The sequence below is a fragment of the Puntigrus tetrazona genome, chromosome 12 (genome assembly GCF_018831695.1).
Source record: "Puntigrus tetrazona isolate hp1 chromosome 12, ASM1883169v1, whole genome shotgun sequence".
Taxonomy (NCBI): Eukaryota; Metazoa; Chordata; class Actinopteri; order Cypriniformes; family Cyprinidae; genus Puntigrus; species Puntigrus tetrazona.
In genome coordinates this window covers 1,814,083-1,824,329 of record NC_056710.1, presented here as the reverse complement: position 1 = coordinate 1,824,329, position 10,247 = coordinate 1,814,083, and the positions used below count along the sequence as shown (strand labels likewise).

Sequence of the window (10,247 nt, the reverse complement as noted above, 5' to 3'; positions counted from 1 at the left end):
GATTTATTACTTTTCTAACTTCTCTGAATGTCATGTTTTTAAAGATTTTCGTGACTTTTCGTCTTCTGCTCTCAGGCCCTCAGAGCCCCTGTGAAAGAACAGATGTACGCATGGCTATTGTTGCTGATCATCTTGGCCTAAGTTGGACTGGTAAGAAATGACACCACCTAGAGGACAAAGTTGCATATTGCATTACACCTTAGCACAAATATACCCTACATGTTTATATCTCTGTAATTATGTAATCTGTAACAGTAATGTGTCACATTTTTACCCATAAATGCTACTTTTTTTGCATTACTTTTGTTGTGCACATACTGTTTTGCTTCAATTGTTATTGTTTCTCAAAGCATCGGCGCTACTGTGATGAGCAGGGTGTGCCATCTGCAGTCACTGCAGTACTGCGCACATGTGTACGGGGGAGTGGTAAAGACAGAGGAGTCGTTAATCTATTTTTAATGTGTTGCAGAGCTGGCCAGGGAAATGGAATTTTCGGTTGATGAGATAAATCAGATCCGTGTGGAAAACCCCAACTCATTGACAGCTCAGAGTTTCATGCTATTAAAGAAATGGGTTAGCCGTGATGGTAAAAACGCTACAAGTAAGTGTGCCTATTCACTACATCTTTTCTGAATAAGGGTAAATCATACGGAAAGGAGAAAGGTGGGTGGGGTTTGGTTTTAGGGACAGGCTTCTGTATCTGTAAGTATTCTGTATTCTGCTTCTGTAAGTTATAGGAATAATTTTTTGTTTAGCAAATACATAGCAAATAAAACCATGACAACCTTTTCTTTTCTTTTTTTTTGTTTTTAGCGGATGCCTTAACTGCAATCCTGACTAAGATCAATCGGCTGGATATTGTGACATTGCTGGAAGGGCCGATATTTGACTATGGTAACATTTCAGGCACAAGATGTTTTGCAGATGATAGCGCAGTTTCCCAGGAGCAGGCTGATGGTAAAGTTTAGCCCCATCTACCTGAACTCTACTTTTCTATGTCTCTCACAAATCTGTAGATTCATAGAACCATCATGGCAAAACACTTATTGCTCTAAATTCAAACCAAGTATAAACTTAAACTCAAGTTTAAGTTTAAATCTCAATCTTTTCCAATCAGTTAGGTTGGCCAGTTTTCAACACTGCTGTTTCCCAGCCTGGTGTTGGACCAGTCAGGGATCAGTGTGATCATAAATATTGAATTATTATGATTGTATGTATGTATGAAAGCATTAAAGCATGCATCTATATAGTATATGACTTAAGCCAATTCTGAATCAAAACTTAACCCCATCTGAATAGTAGTGGAAATTACAGTACATTTATACAGAGCAACAGTTGAAATCTATAAGTTTAACAAATTTTCATATTTCATGTCATCAACTGATGATTTAAGAAAAATTTAAATGAATTGCCAATTTCCAGAATAGCCATTATCGGCCACTAAAATGAGTTCTCACTGTTGGGATCTTCTGAAATATCTGTTAAGGCATTATATTCTATTTGTTTACTGGATCTGATGGGTTTACGATTTGGTTCATAAGACAAATAAGATAAGACAAATATTATGTTTATATGTATACAAAGTTTCCTCTCCAAAGTATACCAACTACTGTAGTTACTAGCAATGGCATTAGTGCTCTGTTTTCTCTTCTGATTTTTTATGAAATGTTAAACATACATGAAAACATAATAGTATTCAACCTGCTTTTACAGCATGTTTCTCTCTGTGTAGTGCTAACAGTAAATCAGTAATTTGGAAGCAATTTCAATAGCATGGCTCTGGCTACTATGGAATGTCTGCTTGCTGTCAAGCTGCCTGATCCTCCAGTATCCCAGAATCCTCTGAACCTTCCTGATAGAGTGCTTCTGCTTCAAATCCAGACCTGCTGCTTCTCCACTGCCTACAAACTTCTTTCATAGCAACACTTTTGTCCCATTTCAAAGCACAGCACTGTTTAGTGTAGTTGCTCTCTCTCTTTGGTGGGGTAAATTAGTGCTAGCTCTTTCTACAACTCTTCTCTCATGCTATGGTAACTCACTCTTGTTAACACTGCATTATTATCTTCATATAGCTACATCATCCTGATATATCATGTTTTTAACGCAATATCTTGTCTTGCTCCATTTTTCTGTAACCTGGTGTCCGTGACAGTTTTCACTGCCCCTACTTCATCTAATACCTTTGTATCTCCTAACCTTAAAGTGTTGACCAAACAGACCTTCTCCTCCTCCTCCTCCTCATCATCATCATCCATCTTCCTCTATTTACGTCAAGACCCCACTGTTCCTGAACTTTATATTTAGTGTTGTAATTATCTGCCTTTGAAAATTACATGGTGAACTACACTATCAGATACTGTAACTATACTAATTACACTATATGTTGCTTACCTTAATGGTATATTTGTAATGGAGTATTCTGGGTTAGCTTACCTGTAAATGATCATCTGTGGTATCCTTTTGAGTACACAAATCCCATTTCACTCAAAAATGTGAGTCTGTGATGATGGAGCAAGTGTGGCAGAAGGTTTTAAAGCTAAACTACAAGGCATGTATTTTTGCTAAAGCACTTCAATTCTATGAAAATGTTTGTTTTGGGAGTTGCAAAGTTATATAATTTTTAAGGTGGGACTTCTGCAAATAACCCAGAATATTCTTTTAAAGCCATCAAGTTAGAATTTAGAAATTCAAAAATGCCACCTTAACATCAACATGAACCTTGACATTTTCAAAGGCCTCTGTCATAACATCTGTTGCATTGTGCACAAGTGGTGTTCGCCTCCATCTCACTGTGTTGTATCACTCAGGTTACCACAACATTGAGCTGGAGCTCAAGAGTCCCTCAGAGCTGACCTATGAGCCCCCTACCCCTCTGCGCCAAGATGATTTCTTTAGCCTAAAGTTCCCCTCTAGCACCCCTGTTAGACCCAGTGAACTGTCCTTGCCAAACACTAGTGGCCCAGTGTCTGCAGATACCAAGCCACCTACCGTCATGGCGGAGGACACTTCTATTGGAGGCCGAGAGTATGTTGGCCAGGAGGATGGTTCTGCTGAAGATGATTTTGATGTCGGCAAAGAATCAGCCGCCACCAACAAACAACGTGAGAGTGAGGGAACCCCAAAAGAAGCAGAAGTCTTCCCAAACAATCCAGTAAAAGAGCAGAAGGAAGTCCAACCTAAGCTTCCCGTTTGTGTCTCAGCTAGTAAAGCTCCGGGAGACAGTGGCAAGTCTGGGTTTGATGAAGAAGATGAAGAGATGACCCAAGAGAAGATAAAGTCTCTCTTAGAGAACATTAAGTTGGAGGAAGGCTCAGAGGATGAGGAGATGACAGAGGAGAGGTTACAAGCGATCCTCTCTCAAGTTCAGCTGGCAGACAAAGACATGTCTTCAGTTTCAGGTCTGCAGAGTGAGACTTCCGGTACAAATGGGAAGACAGCAACTTCGGGCCAGGGACTGAGTACTGAAACACAAGGGCAGAGAGAGTTCAGGTAAGAACAATGACCTCTACCAACAAACTGCATTCCTTTTCCACAAGCTCAGCAGGTTAGGTATCAATCAACTCATATATTTCAAACTCCGCTGCCTCCACAGCCAAGAACTAATGTCATCAACACCTGGAGTGAAAACTGAGAGGCAAAATGGGGAACATCCAGAGCTCCAAGCCCAAGCTCGCTTGTCATCAGACGCCAGTGAGTCTTCCAGTAAACCAAAGGGCAAAGCTAGAAAAGACTCTGCTCAAGAAGTAAGCAGTGAGGCCCTAGAGGACAGAGGACCAAACAACAGGGGGGAAGACATTTCCGAGGCTAAAGTCCAGGTAAAATGTTCTTTGAGAGAGCGTAAAAAATTGACATCAATGCCTTGTAGATTTTCTAAAAAAGTTTTTAACCAAGCATGTGCTCACATGACTTAGGGTTTCTCTCTCTTCACTCATGTTCAGAACTGAGTTCACTGCATAAAGAGTCTAACCATTTCTTTTGGGGTCTTCCTTTTGTAGAAATTCCTTTTGTACTGTAAGTTTTGCTCTATAGTTGTAACGGGGCTGACGAGACATAAGGTGTTCGGATCCATATGCAGACTTTAATTATTAAACACAGTCAAAACACAGGCAGGGTAAAAAACGTCGCTGAACAGGTATAGTGAAGGCGAGACAAGAGAATAATCCAAACCGGGCTTGAGTCAGATGACAGCGAACAGAATCTAGGGGGCTAGATGAAAGGGGTAATCCAGAGACACAAGCAAAAGTGCAAATGAGGGGGCAAAAACAATCCAAAACAGTAAGGTAAAGAATAAATCCAAGATAAGTGTGCAGAAATCAGGAAACACAACAACACTTAGACTAAGGCTAAAGCTAGGCACTGAGAAGGGCTCTGTAAAGTGCTACTGAGAGCGATAAATTCAGACAATACATGGCGTGGAACAGAGAGAGAAATTGTTATTTAAGGTGTGTGAGCGATTGAATGCAGGTGAGTGTGTGATGAGTGCAGTCAGGTGTGTGTCATCAGTGCAATGAATGATGGGAATTGAAACAAAAGAGTGGTTTGGTGCAAGAGAAAAAAAAGTCATTGTATTGTATTCAATTATAAGTACTTGATTTTGCTTCAAATGCATTTCGTAAACCTCGACAAATGAAGAATGCAATTTTTTTCTATAGCTATCTTACTTTTTTTTGAAAGAAATACTCATTATCAATTCAATCATTTTTGAGCACATTGAAGATTTGTGACTTATAGAAAATTTGTTGAAGGTCTGAAGCCTTGCATGCGAGTATGATGGCTCATGCACTGCTGTTATGTGCTGACCTGACTCTAGCAGGAAGCTCGTAGAGATAATGAATCCAGTTCTGATGGGGAAGAAACTGTCACCACCAGAGTGTATCGGCGGAGAGTGATTCTGAAGGTACTATGAGTGGTACTCATTTGGGCCAGTTTGTGTGCTAAGTCCTTGCGTGTGCCTTTAGTGTGTGCTAGGAGGGGATGAAGTGATTAGCACACTGACACTTTTCATGAAGACGCTGCAGTGATTTTTGGAGTGTTTCTTTTTTATGTTTTAATTTTATTCTCTGCTATTTTTTCTGCTTCCCCTGTTGTTGATTAATAAAGTTGCTCGGTAAGGTTAGGATCATTACTAATATTTAATGTTAACATTTATTTTTGCTACATAATGAAACCTAATTTTGTGCATCTTGATTTAAAAGATTTGGTTTTGATTGAACAAATTTTAAAAACATTGACTGTATATTATTATAAATCAAAATTCAATAATTAATGGATTCATTTAAAGAGTTATGGTTTTAGCATGTCATTTAAAAGATGTATAAGATGCTCAGTTTCTGCTTTTTTCGCTTGCAGTGTTGGATTTAACATTTAATTTGTATGTTGTTTTTTAGGGCTAAATGCATTCAGCCATTGTCATCAGCATGTCTTGTCTCAAACCAAACACATCTGATGAAAGCTTTCAATAGTTTAGTTTTTTGGCCAAATTTAATGGAATTACATGTTACTCACAGATTGTGTTTGTGTGTGCGCGTGCATTTTTGTGGACACAAACTAAGACACAAATTTGTATAGTGACATGGGTATGACCTAGGTATTACAAGTAGTTTTCAAAATGCTCATAAATCATGATGCTTTTGAAGAAAGTAAAAAAGAATAAAGTTTCTGGTAAGGGGTCAATTTAGGTGTACGTTTTTTGTAGGGCCATAGAAATTACAGTTTGCACAGTAAAAACAAAAAACATTCCGCCTATGGAGAGTGTGTGTGTGTGTGTGCGTGTGATCTTAACTTTAAAACAAAGTATAAGATCTGCTGTTTTATTGTGCATCCCACCTTTGTAGGGTGATCAGGCCAGAAACATCCCTGTTGAGACTGTGACAGAGGAGCAGTACACAGATGAAGATGGAAACATGGTCACCAGAAAAGTAATGTCCATGCCCATCCCTAGCAGCGTCACAGTCTCCTCATTTCACTACGTCTTTTCCTTGCCCCTATGCTCGGTGTAGGTTTAAACCAGTACCATGAGACATGACTTTACCCCCTTTTCTTAGGTCATCCGGAAAGTGGTGCGTCGCACAGCTGGTGTGGAGGAGAAAGGCAGGAGAAAGCGTGGGAAGCGTTCCCGGCAGGCCAATAGGGCCGAGCAAGATGAACAAGGGGGCCCCGGGCCCCACAGAGAGCACACTGAGGTTGGATTTGTGTGCGGTGCTGATGCTAGTACTAGTGCGGGCCTGCAGTGTGCAGAACATTTAAGAACAGCATACAGTATCTGAATTCTAACCCGAGTTTCTTGATTTTAGCTTGAAGTGGCTTTTTTAATGCAAAAGTGAGCGAAAAATATTCTGTTGATGCTGACTGATGTGTGGCCGCATGCTTTTGAAACAGAACAAAAAACACAGAACAGAAAACATTTAGAACACAAAGAAAATTAAAAAAATATGTGGGGTGAAAAAGCTTAAATGTGTTAAACTGTTACAACTGGAGTCCATCCACATGCAACTATCCTGATTTAATTTAGGCTGCATTCTACAGCTCTATGATTTGTGTTTTGTTTTCCCATGAGCATAACTCTCAGAATAAGACAAGTTATTTTGACAAAACTAGATTTATTTTGTTACCTCACAAATACAAACAAAAAAACAGTAATGTATAATTCATATGTCAGATAGATGCCCTAATGTTATCTGCATTGGTTTGCTGTTATTTTTTTGAATAGTAGGTAACAGGAGAAAAACATTCAATTAAAGGAACAGTTCACCCAAAAATGAGAATCCTGTTATTAATTAATCAATCTATAAATAATCATCATGTCATTCAAAAACCGTTAAAACTTTTGTGCAGCTTCTGAACATATTTTTGATGAAATCCGAGAGCTTTCTAACCCTGCATAGAAAGGAAGCGCAAATGACATATTCAAGGCCAGAAAGATAATAAGGACATCATTAAAATAGTCCATGTCCACGTGGCATCAGTGGTTCGACAAGCTATGAGAATACTTTAATTTTATTCATTATCTTTTTCAACAAAACAGGATGCATCTACGGATTACTTAATGACAGAATTTTTATTTTTAGGCGAGGTATCTCTTTAAATTCATTTAGAAAAGCAATTTCTTCTATGACACTGACTGCACAAGTGGTGATGTTGCTTATGTGGCTGGAGAGACTACAAAAAAGTTTTTGAAAAAAATGAGAGGGAAAATTGGTTTCTCACTAATCGTTTTTTTTTTATAGCATTTGCCGGATGGGCATTGAGAGTAATATCTCTGTCGATGCTGTGTGCTGTATGACGGATCATTTAGAGTCATCTCTAACTACAAGCTTTTGTTGTTTCAGGCTGGAGAAGGAGGGAAGGGCATAAAGAAGGAAGGAAGACAAAGAGAGAAAATGGGTCAATCGTAACAGTTGTGTTCTTTTTGGTAAGTCCCTATGCAAAAATCGGTGGAAATGAGGGGGTAAAAAGCAAAGCAAGAGTGCAGAGCTACCAGATCAGGCGGTAGCTTTTGTTGTATAGTCATCAACACAATAGTCACCAGAGAAAAGTGCTTTGTAACAGCGCTTTTTCCAGTACAGTTGAAACATGATGGCATGCAGACGCAGCAAATTAGTTCATGCAATTGTTCTTTATCTCATGCCATTGTGTCCAGACCAGAACAACATGTTTGAAGGGTTGTTTGGGCTTTGCATTGTGAACGTACACAATGACATCTGAAGTCATCACGGACTGATTTTCACAACTTATATATATATACATAACTATATATATATATTAGTGCTGTCAACGTTATCGCATGTAATCAAAATAAAAGTATGTGTTAATATTTTTTAGCACAAATTAATCATTTTACTGACCCTCAAGCCATCGTAGGTGTATATGTGTATATATCCTGGCTCTTCCACGCTTGGCTTGAGAATAGCAGACATTATTTTGTAAATCAAATATATGCATCCTGAAACCAACCTATATGCCTTCAAGAGGTTATTTATTACATGTCCTCTGAAGCAGATCGATTAAGTTTTGTCAGCGAGAAAAAGTTATTTAGATTATAATTTAAAAGCTAGAAATATTTTTGTTACAAAAACCCGTCAGTCTGCCTCAGAGGACATGTGATAAGGTGTATCGGGTTAGCGGATATATCTAATTTACAGAACTTTAAAATGATGGCCGCTATCCACAGGCATTACCAAGCTTGGAAGAGCCAGGATAAATTAAAAAAAAAAAAACACTGTGTTTGTCTGAAAAAAGAAATTCATATAAACTTAGGGGTCAGTAAAATATGCCATAATTTTCATTTTCGGGTGGACTATTCCTTTAACTAATGTGTATTATACTCGGAATGTATACCTGGCAACATAAGAATGGAGAGGAGGAGAGTTTTATTGCCAGTATATAGGCTGAATAAAAACAAGAATATAATAATAAATATAGTGTCTCATACCTGGAAGAGGTGTAAAAAGTTATGTTTCCCTAAAATAGTTTGTCATGCATTTCTTTATTTCAACACATTTACATCAATACTAGTATTTTAAATGTTTTATTAAACTTGATTAATCACAGTCCATGACAGTGCTGTTAAACAATTAATCGCATCCAAAATAAAAGTTTTTGTTTTCATTATATATGCATGTGTACTGTGTATATTTATTACGTATATTTAAATACACACACAATATTTACAGTACATTTATATATTGTGTATATATTTAATGTTATATATAAATATATTTATAAATATGTAAACTTAAATTTTTTTGTATGTATCTATGTCTGTTTGTATTTATAAATACATAATAAATATACACGCATATGTTTTCAAGAAAAACCTTAATTTTAGATGCGATTAATCAGTTGAAAGCACATATTTTAATAAATAATATATAAAATTAGTGGCCAGTTTAAAATTAGATTTTTAATATATTTTGTTATTTTCTAGCCTAAAGCTGTGCTTTTAAATGAATAAATTAAGTCTCACTGTGTTTCAGATCTGAAAGTGTTTCAAAATCATTTTCCTATGAGGAGGATCACTGGAAACGCGCGCAGGAGGTCAGGGGACGAGGATCGTGTGTCTGCAGCTTTCATAAAAACAAAAGGTTTTCCGCCAGATGGCTTTTGATTTCGCATGAGCATGAAAAAAAAACTTGTTTCTGTCAATAGCACGGAACGGCTAATGGTCGAGAGGACTCTGTTGGTGTGACGTTTCGATCGACTGGTTCCGGGGGGCGTCCGATATGAGACGCTCCGACGGCAGCCCAAGCACTTCCGTGACCAAAGAGGCCACGAAACATACTGCAGATTGACAGAAAAGGAGGGACTCGTTCGAATCACCTTCTACACTCGCCTTACATTTTTTTTCCTCTCGGACCCATGATGTCGGGGTGTATAATGCTGTTGGAGCTTATGATGTACATAAATTACACTGTAAAAATTTGAAAGTGGCTCACGATATTGTTAATGCACTGGCAAGTGTGTAGGAATGAACTACCAATTCTGATTCCAATTTTAAGGGAACGCTTCGGTGTAACTTCACATGCACTTGTATAATTATTAGCAAGAAAAATGTTTGTAAATGAAAAAAAGCCAGCTTGATTTTAACAAAAGATGTTTCTTTCAAACCTGCCGCGGTTTTCAGTGTGTACGAACATTGGATCCGCTGTAGTTCTGTTTAAAGAATTCTTCAGAGTACTAATATTTTCATGCATGTGATTCACTTTATTTTGATTTTTCTAAACAGCATAACACACAAGAGAAGGGGGAATGATGTTCTGTATGTATACACTCACAGCCTTGCTAATGCTCAGTTTTTTGTTTGGTTTTTTTTTTTTTTGGTTTTTGAAAGACGACTGCATCACACCACTATTGTTCAGCTTCACTAAAATACACTGTGTCCCATCACATCACAACGGCAGGATCTCTATGCAGTGACAGATACAGCTGCAATCCGAAGGCTCACCGGTACGCGTCGCGTCAGCCGGCGTGACGAACTTTTAACTGTTCTCATGTGTATTGGCTCTAAGATGTAGAAGTCTTTTTCTGTCAGCCAGTCGTTTGTAATCATTCTAGCAGTGTATCACTTCTTTTCAAAGCTGCTGTGGTTTTGGGGGAAATTTTACTTTGATTTTGGTGCATTGAGAAATCACGAGCATTCATGGATGATAGATCTGGTAACAAACATATGTATGGGGAAAAAAAACAAACATACACTGGATGATCAAATTAATTATTTAAGCTTATAATAAATTGTGTTCAAACCCTCA

At 37.9% G+C, this 10,247-nt stretch overlaps 1 protein-coding gene across 2 annotated transcripts in view; it reads left to right on the top strand.

Moving 5' to 3' along the window:
• ank3b (ankyrin 3b) overlaps positions 1-10,247 on the top strand; it is a 133,256-nt gene extending 123,009 nt beyond the window's left edge. The window contains exons 42-51 of one of the 2 annotated variants that reach the window (XM_043253621.1): positions 76-150; positions 470-601; positions 814-957; positions 2,808-3,489; positions 3,593-3,815; positions 4,811-4,897; positions 5,835-5,918; positions 6,045-6,182; positions 7,329-7,411; positions 8,976-10,247. In XM_043253621.1, coding sequence (XP_043109556.1) covers positions 76-150; positions 470-601; positions 814-957; positions 2,808-3,489; positions 3,593-3,815; positions 4,811-4,897; positions 5,835-5,918; positions 6,045-6,182; positions 7,329-7,394 — 1,631 coding nt within the window. In that variant the 3' untranslated portion in view covers positions 7,395-7,411; positions 8,976-10,247. The remainder of the gene's footprint in view (positions 1-75; positions 151-469; positions 602-813; positions 958-2,807; positions 3,490-3,592; positions 3,816-4,810; positions 4,898-5,834; positions 5,919-6,044; positions 6,183-7,328; positions 7,412-8,975) is intronic. The other variant, XM_043253622.1, reaches the window with a different exon arrangement.